The 14,708-nt window shown below is 39.8% G+C and overlaps 1 protein-coding gene across 1 annotated transcript; it reads left to right on the top strand.

Annotated features, from left to right (window-relative positions):
• Window positions 1–495: 495 nt before the first annotated feature.
• Window positions 496–13,477, top strand: LOC134283231 (uncharacterized). The gene is made up of 9 exons (XM_062765680.1): window positions 496–730; window positions 1,386–1,493; window positions 7,480–7,550; window positions 8,137–8,196; window positions 9,299–9,381; window positions 10,141–11,226; window positions 11,310–11,442; window positions 11,926–12,210; window positions 12,479–13,477. The coding sequence occupies exons 1-9, from the start codon at window positions 525–527 to the stop codon at window positions 13,435–13,437; spliced, it is 2,991 nt and encodes a 996-aa protein (XP_062621664.1). The 5' UTR covers window positions 496–524; the 3' UTR covers window positions 13,438–13,477.
• Window positions 13,478–14,708: the final 1,231 nt, after the last annotated feature.

Here is a 14,708-nt window from a genome sequence, read left to right as displayed (position 1 = left end):
TTCATCTACTTAATGAACTCTATAGATAGTTTTCGATGGACCTAAATTTAGCAAAAGTTATGAAATATATATTTCTTTTCTTACCAAGTTTAAGAAAATATAGCAGAAATATTTGGTGGAAAATCTTTATTAAATATTTTTTTTAAATAAAGGAGGCTTCCAAAAATTTATATACTTCAGAAAAATAATGATTCCTAATTTTTTTTCAGCATTTGGACCTCCAGTATGGCTGCCAACTGGAGGTAACTCTTGCTAAATTTAGGTCAATCGAAAACTATCTATTGTTAAAGCCAATTTCATAAACCGTACTACCTCCTACTTTATATACTGAATTGTTGAAATTTTTTTTCTTTGAAGTCGTTGAAACGAACTAAGCCTGTAATTTTTTTTTTTTTTTTTTTTTTGCCCAAAATGGACCTCCATATGATCATATGCGAGTGCGTAACCCACTTTTGAAAAAGACCGCCCTTTCTTAGATCTCTGTCACGTGACACGGCGAGCTACTTTTAGAATATAAACAAATAATGGCGTCGATGCTGACGAGAAAGCGAGGAAGGCCATTTGGAGGCAGATTCACGCCGGAAGAAAGGAAAGCAAGGAAGAGAGAAAACTGGAGGCTGAGTTCCAAGGAAAGAGTCCACATCGGAAATCATGTCGCGCGGTGGAATCGCCTGAAGAGTGCGCTGGGTTTTATGTATAGCAAACAAGTAGCTGGCTATCTGTTGGACAGGTCTGTTGCAGACGACACCACTGTAAAATAATTAGGGACAAATATGTCAACCAAACCAAAGGATTTTTTGTCTTTGTCGGTGTTTATTCATTTTTTGCTGGCCCTATGAATTTAAAACTTCAAATTTACTGAGTTTTTTCCTTCATTGAGCCATTAACTCTGAACTCAAAATAACCGGTTTTAACCGGTTTCGGCTATAGATATCATACCTGCATTAACAGACTAATTAATAAGGCTCTTAAAAATTTTAAAAATGTCACATGCAATAAAACCTGTGACATATGTGTTAGAGAATCAGAGAGGAGAAAAGTTATGTACACAAACAAAATAAAAATCAAACAAACTACATGTAGACTAGTATTTTAAACCAATTTGAAATTAACTTATTTAGTTATTCATGAATAAATCAATAGTGAATTCCTTTTACTAAAATTTGATCTTTCCCTGTATTCATAGCTTAGAAAATTCAGTTTCTTAATTTTTAGCTTCTGTAAAAAAGCAATTAAATCATCATCCCATGGCGCTGGAAATATTCATCAAAAGTACTAAGTAGATTTTTTCCCTCAATAGGCTTACAACAATTTCTTTTTTAAAAAAAGAACATAACATACTGAACCCATGCTTTCATCTTCTGATGTGAATGTTCATTTTTCAGATATGAGAATGATGAATATACACAGAAACTGATAGCAAAAAATAGTAATTGTCACAGAAATAAAAAAACATCAAAAACCAACACCGGGTCAACCACAGAATCTAACCGGTAAGTCTTATCAATGAAAGAATTGGAGATAATGAAAGTCCATAAAACAATACAAAATAGGAGCAGAGAAAGTTACACGGACACAAAAAACATAGAGGTGGGATCAGGTGCCATGGAGGAGTAAGCATCCCCTGCCGACTGGTCAAACTCTCCTTGTTGTTATTTCTCCAAAGAACATAGCTTAAAGAAGTGATGCATAGTGGGTGCAAATGTTAGTGCTGAAAAAAAATTGGTTTGGTTCATAGTGTGAGTCCGATTTCTCTTCACCCAGGCATTGTAGTTAGAGCTCACATTGCAAGCTGTGCTGTGCTCACAATTTAATTCATTACTTCTTTTGGAAAAATGTGTAATACTTGATATTGCAAATACTTAACTTAGCAGAACTTTTTCATGATGGAGGTAGGAAATGTCTGTTGGCTGGGGATCAATGTGCTCTTGAATACAATCCAAGATCAATCATTGTAGAATTTATAAGCCTTAAGGACAGATAAGTAAAAATTCCTGGTGAATTACCCTGCTATAAACCAATTGCTGAACCAGCCTTATTAATTTTTGAGAGGAGCTTATTCTAAAATGTTACATTTTTAGCGATATTTTTAATGAAGCAGGCTCTTCTCATTAAATTTTCATTGAAAATCGTCACATTTAAAAGCTGATAAAAATAATCTAAACTTTTCTTATTTTACAATCTACTATTTGGAGTTCAATTCTTGGAAATACATTGTACTTTCGGCATGAAATTGTTCAAATCATTCGATTGGTACTACTGTAAGCAATGCCATGTGCCCCAGTAATCTCTCGAAATTTGACCTTTCTCGACTCCCCTGCAAAAGAGTGATAGTAAGTTAGGTAACTGCGAGGTACTTGCGATATTACGTATTACACTGTACTGTCCAAACCATCTAGAACAAATGAAGAACATGAAAGACTCACTTACCTCACAAATATTGCATCTGACCTTGGAGAATGTGTTGACCTTGATTTAATGTCATGCTAAGGTCATTGACAGAAAAGGCAAGCTAGTCAGTAAGTCTCAGCTGGTCAGTAAGTCTCAGTATGTCTCAGCTGGTCAGTAAGTCTCAGCTGGTCAGTAAGTCCCAGCTAGTCAGTATGTCTCAGTATGTCTCAGCTGGTCAGTAAGTCTCAGCTAGTCAGTAAGTCCCAGTATGTCTCAGCTGGTCAGTATGTCTCAGCTGGTCAGTATGTCTCAGCTAGTCAGTAAGTCTCAGCTAGTCAGTAAGTCTCAGCTGGTCAGTAAGTCTCAGCTAGTCAGTAAGACTCAGCTAGTCAGTAAGTCCCAGTATGTCTCAGCTGGTCAGTATGTCTCAGCTGGTCAGTAAGTCTCAGCTAGTCAGTAAGTCTCAGCTGGTCAGTATGTCTCAGCTGGTCAGTAAGTCTCAGCTAGTCAGTATGTCTCAGCTAGTCAGTAAGTCCCAGTATGTCTCAGCTGGTCAGTATGTCTCAGCTGGTCAGTAAGTCTCAGCTGTCAGTATGTCTCAGCTGGTCAGTAAGTCTCAGCTAGTCAGTAAGTCTCAGCTGTCAGTATGTCTCAGCTGGTTTGTCTCAGTTGGTCAAAAGCTGCTCAAAAGTCTCAGCTAGTCAGTAAGTCTCAGCTGGTCAGTCTTCTGGTCAGATGTAAAATGGTCAGTTTCTCAGCTAATCAGTAAGTCTCAATATACAGCTTGTCAGGAACTGATGGTCAAAAAACAATAAAATGTCAGTTGTCTCAGCTGGTCAGTAAGTCTCAGCTAGTCAGTAAGTCTCATTATGTCTCAGCTGGTCAGTAAGTCTCAGCTAGTCAGTAAGTCCCAGTATGTCTCAGCTGGTCAGTATGTCTCAGCTGGTCAGTAAATCTCAGCTAGTCAGTACGTCTCATCTGGTCAGTATGTCTCAGCTGGTCAGTATGTCTCAGCTGGTCAGTAAGTCTCAGCTGGTCAGTAAGTCTCAGCTTGTCAGTAAGTCCCAGTATGTCTCAGCTGGTCAGTATGTCTCAGCTGGTCAGTAAGTCTCAGCTGGTCAGTATGTCTCAGCTGGTCAGTATGTCTCAGCTGGTCAGTAAGTCTCAGCTAGTCAGTAAGTCTTAGCTGGTCAGTGTGTCTCAACTGGTCAGTAAGTCTCAGCTGGTCAGTATGTCTCAGCTGGTCAGTAAGTCTCAGCTAATCAGTAAGTCTCAGTATGTCTCAGCTGTCAGTAAGTCTCAGCTGGTCAGTAAGTCTCAGCTGTCAGTATGTCTCAGCTGGTCAGAATGTCTCAGCTGGTCAGAATGTCTCAGCTAGTCAGTAAGTCTCAGTATGTCTCAGCTGGTCAGTAAGTATCAGCTGGTCAGTAAGTCTCAGCTGGTCAGTAAGTCTCAGCTGTCAGTATGTCTCAGCTGTCATTATGTCTCAGCTGGTCAGTATGTCCCAGCTGGTCAGTAAGTCTCAGCTGGTCAGTAAGTTTATGCTAGTCAGTAAGTCTCAGCTGGTCAGTAAGTCTCAGCTGGTCAGTATGTCTCAGCTGGTCAGTAAGTCTCGGCTGGTCAGTATGTCTCAGCTAGTCAGTAAGTCTCAGCTGGTCAGTTAGTCTGAGTAAGTCTCAGCTGGTCAGTATGTCTCAGCTGGTCAGTAAGTCTCAGTATGTCTCAACTGGTCAGTAAGTCTCAGCTGGTCAGTACGTCCCAGTATGTCTCAGTAAGTCTCAGCTGGTCAGTAAGTATCAGTAAGTCTCAGCTGGTCAGTAAGTCTCAGCTGGTTCAGTATGTCTCAGCTGTCAGTATGTCTCAGTAAATTTCAGCTGGTCAGTATTTCTCAATTGGTCAGTATGTCTCAGCTGGTCAGTGTGTCTCAGCTGGTCAGTATGTCTCAGCTGGTCACTAAGTCTCAGCTGGTCAGTTAATCTCAGCTGGTCAGTATGTCTTAGCTGGTCACTAAGTCTCAGCTGGTCAGTTAGTCTTAGTAAGTCTCAGCTGTCATTATGTCTCAGCTGGTCAGTAATTCTCAGCTGGTCAGTAAGTCTCAGCTGGTCAGTATGTCTCAGCTGGTCAGTAAGTCTCAGCTGGTCAGTAAGTTTCAGTCGGTCAGTATGACTCAGCTGGGCAGTAAGTCTTAGTAAGTCTCAGCTGGTCAGTAAATCTCAGCTAGTCAGTAAGTCTCAGTATGTCTCAGCTGGTCAGTAAGTCTCAGCTAGTCAGTATGTTTCAGCTAGTCAAAAGTCTCAGTATGTCTCAGCTGGTCAGTGTGTCTCAGCCTGGTGACCTTGACCTAAGTCTCAGCTGGTAAGTATGTCTCAGCTAGTCACTATGTTTCAGCTAGTCATAAGTCTCAGCTGGTCAAAATGTCAGCTGGTAAAAAATGGTCATATGTCTCAGCTGGTCAGTAAAAGTCTCAGCTGGTCAGTATGTCTCAGCTGGTCAGTAAGTCTTTGAGTATGTCTTGCTGGTCAGTAAGTCAAAACTGGTCATTGTGACAGCTGGTCAGTAAGTCTCAGCTGGTCAGTAAGTCCCAGTATGTCTCAGCTGGTCAGTAAGTCTCAGCTGGTCAGTAAGTCTCAGCTGTCAGTATGTCTCAGCTAGTCAGTATGTCTCAGTATGTCTCAGCTGGTCAGTAAGTCTCAGCTAGTCAGTAAGTCCCAGTAAGTCTCAGCTGGTCAGTATGTCTCAGCTGGTCAGTAAGTCTCAGCTAGTCAGTATGTCTCAGCTAGTCAGTAAGTCCCAGTATGTCTCAGCTGGTCAGTATGTCTCAGCTAGTCAGTATGTCTCAGCTGGTCAGTGTGTCTCAGCTGGTCAGTAAGTCCCAGCTGTTCAGTAAGTCTCAGTATGTCTCAGCTGGTCAGTAAGTCTCAGTTAGTCAGTAAGTCCCAGTATGTCTCAGCTGGTCAGTATGTCTCAGCTAGTCAGTATGTCTCAGCTGGTCAGTGTGTCTCAGCTGGTCAGTAAGTCCCAGCTGTTCAGTATGTCTCAGCTGATCAGTGTGTCTCAGCTAGTCAGTAAGTCCCAGTATGTCTCAGCTGGTCAGTATCAAATTTGTATGTTTCAGCTGGTCAGTAATCTCAGCTGGTCAGAATGTCCCAGCTAGTCAGTATGTCTCAGCTAGTCAGTATGTCCTTTCTCAGCTGGTCATACCCAGCTATATAAGTCCCATTATTTTCAGCTGGTACAGTATGTCTCAGCTGGTCAAAGTCTCAGCTAGTCAGTATGTCTCAGCTAGTCAGTAAGTCCCAGTATGTCTCAGCTGGTCAGTATGTCTCAGCTAGTCAGTATGTCTCAGCTGGTCAGTGTGTCTCAGCTGGTCAGTAAGTCCCAGCTGTTCAGTAAGTCTCAGTATGTCTCAGCTGGTCAGTAAGTCTCAGTTAGTCAGTAAGTCCCAGTATGTCTCAGCTGGTCAGTATGTCTCAGCTAGTCAGTATGTCTCAGCTGGTCAGTGTGTCTCAGCTGGTCAGTAAGTCCCAGCTGTTCAGTATGTCTCAGCTGATCAGTGTGTCTCAGCTAGTCAGTAAGTCCCAGTATGTCTCAGCTGGTCAGTATGTCTCAGCTGGTCAGTATGTTTCAGCTGGTCAGTAAGTCTCAGCTGGTCAGTATGTCCCAGCTAGTCAGTATGTCTCAGCTAGTCAGTATGTCTCAGCTAGTCAGTAAGTCTCAGCTGATCAGTAAATCTCAGCTGGTCAGTAAGTCTCAGCTGGTCAGTAAGTCTCAGTATGTCTCAGCTAGTCAGTATGTCTCAGCTAGTGAGTAAGTCCCAGTATGTCTCAGCTGGTCAGTATGTCTCAGCTGGTCAGTATTTCTCAGCTGGTCAGTGTGTCTCAGCTGGTCAGTAAGTCTCAGCTAGTCAGTAAGTCCCAGTATGTCTCAGCTGGTCAGTATGTCTCAGCTAGTCAGTATGTCTCAGCTGGTCAGTATGTCTCAGCTGGTCAGTATGTCTCAGCTAGTCAGTATGTCTTAGCTGGTCAGTATGTCTCAGCTGTCAGTAAGTCTCAGCTGGTCAGTATGTCTCAGCTAGTCAGTAAGTCTCAGCTAATCAGTAAGTCTCAGCTAGTCAGTAAGTCTCAGCTGGTCAGTAAGTCTCAGCTAGTCAGTAAGTCCCAGTATGTCTCAGCTGGTCAGTATGTCTCAGCTGGTCAGTATGTCTCAGCTGGTCAGTATGTTTCAGCTGGTCAGTAAGTCTCAGCTAGTCAGTAAGTCTCAGCTAGTCAGTAAGTCAGGTAGTAGTCTCAGTGTGTCTCAGCTAGTCAGTAAGTCCCAGTATGTCTCAGCTAGTCAGTATGTCTCAGCTGGTCAGTAAGTCTCAGCTGGTCAGTATGTCTCAGCTAGTCAGTAAGTCTCAGCTAGTCAGTATGTCTCAGCTAGTCAGTAAGTCTCAGCTGGTCAGTAAGTCTCAGTGTGTCTCAGCTAGTCAGTAAGTCCCAGTATGTCTCAGCTGGTCAGTATGTTTCAGCTGGTCAGTAAGTCTCAGCTAGTCAGTAAGTCTCAGCTAGTCAGTAAGTCTCAGCTGGTCAGTAAGTCTCAGCTGGTCAGTATGTCTCAGCTAGTCAGTAAGTCCCAGTATGTCTCAGCTGGTCAGTATGTCTCAGCTGGTCAGTATGTCTCAGCTGTCAGTAAGTCTCAGCTGGTCAGTATGTCTCAGCTAGTCAGTAAGTCTCAGCTAGTCAGTAAGTCTCAGCTGGTCAATAAGTCTCAGCTGGTCAGTATGTCTCAGCTGGTCAGTAAGTCTCAGCTAGTCAGTAAGTCCCAGTATGTCTCAACTGGTCAGTAAGTCTCAGCTGGTCAGTATTTCTCAGCTGGAGCCTCATTAAAAATTGATACTTAATACAAAGGTTACCAAGGCTAAAGTGACTTTGGAGAGTGTAATGACATGTAGGATTTTTTATGATACACTTTTAACTTTGTTATCTAATTCAATATTTCCTATATCTCAATGTTGAGTTTTGGTCAAGTTGAGTTTGAGATGAGATCTGAATGTATTTACATGTGAACATTTAACTTACTTACAAACTATGTTTATGTCTTTTGTAGAAGGCAAACTGGACAGACAACCGGTCATGAGAGGTCAAACGGACAACAAAGCAATTCCCCAAGTTCTAAGTGTAAGTCATTATCAAGTTCTTAGTTTAGTCCCCATCAACATGATCAAATTCAAAATGTAACTCCCAATCAAGTTCTAAGTGCAAGTCCCAATTTAGCTCTAAATCCCCATCCAATTTTAAGATAAATATGTCAATTTTGAAGTATAAATCCCCATTCATTACCTTTTTGTGTAATTACCAATGAATCCTATTATAAGTGCAAGTCACTTTTGAGTTCTATATCCCGATGAGGTTCTATGTGTGAATCCCCATCAAGTTCAAACTGAAAGTCTTCATTAAGCTCTAAAAGTCATTATCAAGTTATCAAATTTTGTCCCATTCTTGGCACTTATGGCCGTTAAGCAGTGCCAAAAAAGGAAAGAAAATATGTTTGAAATCAAAGTTATGAATGAGTATTATCAGGTTGTCATCTCAATAATCCCTAGGATATTAGTCTGAAAGCTGTTCTGTGTACTATGTCTTTTACAGAATGATATTGCATTTTGTATGAATAACAAATATTTGAATGTTTTGTCTATGGAGATATTGTTTTGTCTGAGTGAAGAAATAATTTCTGACCTAGAAGTTTTTTTTCTTTTTTCAATAGTTGACAATCCATCCAAGGACTCTGAAGAAATAAGTAATGATGTCTCACTTCAGTTAGAAGGTATGAGAGTCAGAGATTCAAAGCAATGGTCATGTACAAACTGTTATACCTGTAGTAAAACTTTTTGTGCTGGAGTCATTATTCCATGGAATCTCTTTTTCCGTTTACTGTATACAGGGTTATTTTCGCCCCGTCTTATCTTCGCCCTTTCACACTTACAAACAATTTTGCCCCGTTTTAAATTCGCCCAGTCATAGTTTTGTTTAAGAAATTATACTGTATTCTTTGAATTTGCCCCGTTTTAATTTCACTTAATTGAAAATAGGGCGAAAGGGGCGAAAATAAAATAGGGGCAAAAATTTCCCTGTATACAGTAATCGGTGGGTAAAAAATTATCCAGATTTCCTAGAATCTCACTCCAGGCCTTAAATGAATAGCAAGTGTGACCTGACAAATTTATGTGGAATATTTGTGACCACATTCATAAAGAGAATTCAAAATGGGTTCATTGCAGAATTAAAGTACTTCTATGGTACTCTGTACAGTACTTTTATTGTCTAATACATGTTCAACAGTGAAATACTGAAAATGGCTGGGGGCATCAGTACTGTTAAGGATAATATTTTTACATAATTGTTATTGAGAATATTTACCCTCAGATGACGTGATACTGTAGATTCCTAATTATATGCAAGGAATTAATTATCACATTATGTCGCGAAAAGCATCACTCGCAAATTAAAATTTCTCGCTATTATTTCTATGATGTTGAAATCCATGTTAATGCTCTTGATCAACAGTCCATTCACTTATTATCATTCTCACAATTTAACATGAAAGAGACTTTTCGCGATAATGGCAAAAAAAACTCATAAAAAATTCGGAATCCCTACTATAAAAGTACAGTGAAACCTGTCTAATCTGACATGGAGTGGGAGATAAATTTTGTGTTGGAATAGACAGGGTGTCGGATTGCACAGTGCTAAAAAGAAGGAAATTACTCAAATAGGAAAGAAATGTAACGTCGGAATTCACAGTGTGTCAGATTATTCAGGTGTGGGATTAGACAGTTTTCACTGTACTCTGAATCTTACAGTTTATAATGTATGTTCAAAACATAACAGTCTCCTTGTCTTCCTATAAAAGTACCCTGTTTTGACAGTTGATGACGGAGCAGAGACTATAGATGAGGACCAGTCTGCTGATGACGATTCTACCAGTGACCTTGACCTTGAAGATGATGAGGTCAGTGTTGTGTATACATGTATAAAAAGACATTCTCTGAAAGAACAATTTAAAGAATTTCATTGTTTAATCTTTACTTGTATGTTTCAAACAAAGGGTAAAATGTTGTTCAAAAACTTTTTTTTATCTAAAAATCATAGAAAAAAACAAAACATACAAATTCATGTACTAAGTTCATGCTAAGTAATACCATATAGCCACTTTTTGGGGGGTTTTGTTTTCACATTTTGAAAATTTTGCAAAAAAAAAGGGTAGATTTGTTTGTTCAAGTTCAGTTCATTCACCCAAGCCAACCTACTGGTACATGGGGTTTTAATTTTACAAAGGTTATTTTTTACGATTGAAGGCATTTTTTTAAAATGGTAATGTTTTTATCTCGCATTTTAGCTTACCAGTACATAATTTCTGTGTGTTTTATATTTTGCAAATAAAAATTATCACAGAAAAGGCGAAAAAATAGACCACTGCAAAAAAAAAAAAAAAAAAAAACGGATTTTAATATAAGTTATTAATTTCTTATGGAAATTATTCTAACCTGTATCAAGGTATTTTTATCAATGGTCAGATGTTATATTTTCTATTACTTTCCACCATAATTTGTTAACCTTGACCTTGGCCCCATTTTTCTAAAATGGGCATTTAGCTAAGTTCCAAACATTTCTATTCAAGGTAATTCATTGATGCATAATATTTACAAATTTTGATTAATTTATGTGATAAATTAACCCTAATTTGTGTACACCATTTCTTCTAATACAGGAAATAGAAATAAAGCAGGAATTGGACTCTGAGGAATACACCCCACAAAACTCTGGATCCACCACTCATTCAGAGAGCAGCATAATCCAAACAACAGCCAGTAGAACTGATGAGTCAGGGGGAGATAATCCCTCCCACATCATTACACAAGTAAAACAGGAACCTGTTGATAATCATTCTGATTCATTGAATTGTGTGTTAACAAGTGATACCAGTGAGAAAAGCAGGGAGGGACTAGAAACAATAAAGACAGAACCAGGCAGCTCCCCAGAGAGGGACAACAGTGGACCGAGGACTTCAAGTGCAAAGGCAACTCCAGGAGTTCATCCTTCAGTCCTAGCACAGAATGTTCCTCAGAACACTGTTCTGTTTGCACACAGGATAATAAGGACTGTTATACCTGTGGCTAATGTAGCGTCCCCTGTGAACACAGACTTAAGGGGAAATACAGTACCCTTACCAATCAAAACGGTGAGAGAAGGAAAATCTCTGTATGTACGGAATGATTCTATACCTCAGACAATATTAGTAAATCCTCAGACTGGGGAAACACTAATCCCTTCACTGGGATTGACCTCCCAGATCCCGGGAAATAATCCACTGAGACTGAACCTTCAGGGCTCCACCCAGATCCCGGGATCTGTTCCCAGGGCCGCTAATTTAATCCCGGGATCTCTTCCTAGGGCCGCTAACTTTACAGTGTTACCTAGTGTAGTCCAGAGGGGCTATATATCCTCACAGCCTTACATTGTGACAGGAGGACAGCAGGGAATGATGGGGAGGCAGCAAACTGTAGCAGGAGGGCAACAGCCTACAGGAGTACAGCAGGGAATGATGGGAAGGCAGCAAACTGTAGCAGGAGGGCAACAGCCTACAGGAGGACAGCAGCATGTAATAGGAGCACAGCAGCCTATAATAGGAGCACAACCTATGATAGGAGCACAGCAGCCTACGATTGGAGTACAACAGCCTACCACCAGAGGGCAGCAACCTATAATAGAAGGGCAGCAGAATACATTAGGAGCACAACCTATGATACGAACACATCAGCCTACTGTAGTATTACAGCAGGTTTCAGCAGAGCTGGTCAGTAAATGAAGTTTCCTATTTAATAATGCAAACATATCCAGATGAGAAGCTCGATTTTGCAATCAATGATTTTTTTTCAGATTGCAGAGGGAAGTAAACTAAAGAGGTCACTGTCTGATAATGGTGAAGTGGCCAGGACCAGAAAAAGATTTGCCAGTGTTGATGAAAAGGAAACGCAAGAAGGGGAAAAGTCCAAGACAGTGCTTGACAATGGTAAGTGAATTGAGAAACGGTACCCTGTTTCTAGCTCACTTAAGCTAGGACTTTAAAAAATTGTTTGATTGCCCTCTCCCAACCAACTGGCTAAAAAGGGCGCAACTTGAAAAACTTTTATTTGATCCTCCAAGAATCAATGATTTTTTATGCACTCTGGAAAATAGATTTTGATGATTCAGCATGAAATTGAATTTTCTGAGGAAAAAAAATTCTCACCTATCTAACGACCTAAATTTTTCATCCTAAGTTGGGAGGGGGCACCCAAACATTATTTTAAAGTTGGCCATAGTTTGTTCTTTGTGCAGAACTTGAAGTAACATAAATTGCATTGGAATCAATGTTAGCCTCGATTTAAGGAGATACTCCACCTCTTCTTGCCCTTGTTATATATTTCTAAACACAATATTTTTGTATGTTTCTGTGAAATGACTGAAATGACATAAAATTCAGAGGTCACCTAACTTTTGACATGTGATTTAGATACTATGCCTGATGGTAATCTTAATGAGGATGACGATGATACTCAGTCAGAAGCTGATGATTTTGATGACAATCTGAGCCAGTCCTCTGGCAGCAGTGACGATACGGACACACCGTCAAATCCTGCTTCACTGAAACGCTCCAAAGGAACAGACAATTTATTACCAGGAGGGAAGAAGAAGAGATTCACCACGAGTACTGAGGAGGAAATCAACCAGTTGTTTGAGGCGCGACAAACCTACGGCACAAAGAAGAACACTACCTGGGGATGTAAAATGATGCAGGGTAAGACAGGTTTTAATACAATTATGTAAATGCATAAAACTTACCCTAAATTGAACTCTTTAGTGTGCAGTTTTTAGAGCTTCCTTAAGCATTGATGAAGTAGAACTCTTTAGTGTGCATTATTTAGAGCTTCCTTTAGTATTCATGAAGTAGAACTCTTTAATGTGCATTGTTTAGAGCTTCCTTAAGTACTGATTGAGTAGAACTCTTCAGTGTGCAGTGTTTAGAGTCTCCTTAAGTATTGATGAAGTACGTTTTCTTTCTGTAGACTGGAGCCGTGAGAGGAGAGGGGAGGAGATAGATTTTGAGAACGTCTCCCCCGCCCAGCTCAACAAGCTACTGGAGAAGTTCTACTGCGAGGCGAGGCCAGAGAAAGACGGACAGGTGTACCACAAAAACACACTGACAAACCTGAGGGCGGCCATCAACCGCAAACTGGGGGACTTAAAGAGAAATGTAGACATAGTGAAGGATAAGGAGTTCAGGTCATCTAATGGGGTGTTAGCTGGCTTATTTAAGGTACGGGCGAGGGAGGGCATAGGAGTGTCCATGCCGCACAGAGAAATCATCGAGAAATCTGATCTAGAAAAAATGGCCAGTTATTTTAAACATGCACTGTTGAACCCGATAATTCTCAGACAATGTGTTTACTTTCATCTGACTGTCCACTTTATTTGTCGAGCTCACGACTTCCGGAGGGACATGAAGATAGACTCCTTCACATTCATCAGTGATGACAGCGGTGAATACGTCAATCACGAAATCCGACTAAAAGGTGTTAAAAACGCAGAAATAACCATAGACAAGCGCATGTACACCACAGATGAAGTCGCGTGTCCTGTAAAAATGTTAAAATTACTTATAGCTAAAACTGACAACGGTGCCTCTGCTCTCTTTAATAACCACAGAAAGGACTCGATGTGTCTGCCGAGGAGTATGAATAAGTGGTACAGGGCCGCGCCCCTCACACAGGGGACCATGAGTCGCTTTATGAAGGACATCAGTCGGGGGGCAGGGCTGTCACGGGACTATTCAGGTCAGTCTTTGCGGGACACTGCCATCCAGCACCTGACGGACGAGGGCTTCGAGGCTGAAGACATCCTCTACATGACTGGGTATAAAAACCGTAAATCTCTCATGTCTAACCACAGGAGGATTTCTTCATCACTGAAAAGGAGTCTTAGCTGCTCATTATCTAATATGATGAAACCATCAGCAAATGAATAATAAAATTCTTGAAATATCTCTGTGTCTTGATTAGGCCATGTAAAAGTACTGGTAATTTTTAAAGTTCCAACATCTGTTAGTTATGAAGTATGGAGCCACAGCTGGGTCAAGGTCAATCCTCAGCTCTGCAGATGTTAAAATTCTGTCATCCATTCCATATCACAGACATTGTAATAACAAAATGCCATTATGTTTGGATCAAGGGATTTGATTCAGCCGTTTTAAAGGCACATTGATTCAAACATTTTGGATGCATAATGATTTTAGCGATGAGAATTATTGCAGACACCCTCCAGTTTATACACCATGGTGACAAAGATTTACATTAACACATTTAGGGAGAATAAAGCTTCAATTTTTTTTATAATCTTTTTATAATAGTAATTTAGACAGAATAAAGATAATTATTTAAAGGATTCCTGAAAGAAGTGTTTGCGAAACACTGATGCCCCGTATGGCAACATACCAAAGATTAAACTTTTCTTAACTGCAAACTCACCGGAAATACAAATTAGGAAATATGAAATTGGGCCAAGGTTAAAGATTTTTCATAAACACAGAAATCTACAAGGTCAAAAGATCAAGGTAAATGGTATCCAATGAATGGCCTTGCCACAAAAATGTATATGTAAAGTATGGAAGCCCCAGCTCTAACCCTTCAAAAGTCATGGCCAAGGTGAACATTTTTAAAAAGTAGGTCAAACTCCAAGGTCAAAGGTCTTGCAATCAAATGAAAGGCTTGTCACAAGAATAAAACAAGTTAAGCATGAAAGCACTAGCCCTTACCCTTTAAGGGGGCCGACTATAGTTTCCATTGCGCAATATTTCGCGCATCATAGTAAAACGAAGCGTATTTACTGTTTTAATGCAACTTTTTCGCTTAATTATTAAAATTAAATAAAATTAAGGAATTATAGGTATAAAAATGTAATTACAATTTTAAATAAATGATTTGTTAACCGTTTTTGCAATTGATAGGTAGGTTGACGTCGTTGCAGTGTGTTTTTGACGTTATGATAATCTGTAGCTCTTAAAGAATGGGTTAATAAAAATTTTATTAAAGAAAAAGTAATAATCATACACTCTTGAAATTTAAAACATAGAAATTTGAGAAGATCTCCAATATTTTTATTATGTTTTCATGTGAATCCATAATGTACGTCATATTTTGTAAAACTCTATAAAAATAGTAAAATTTGCTAATTTTTTGCATTTTGAGATGCCCACTCAGGTAACAAGACGGTAGAATTTTGTGTTTCTTACATATATTG

Source organism: Saccostrea cucullata, unplaced genomic scaffold (assembly GCF_032062105.1).
Source record: "Saccostrea cucullata isolate Sc308-1 unplaced genomic scaffold, CSIRO_AGI_Scuc_v1 ctg870, whole genome shotgun sequence".
Taxonomy (NCBI): Eukaryota; Metazoa; Mollusca; class Bivalvia; order Ostreida; family Ostreidae; genus Saccostrea; species Saccostrea cuccullata.
Note: the sequence above shows the minus strand (reverse complement) of the source record. Positions and strands in the feature narration are given on the sequence as shown.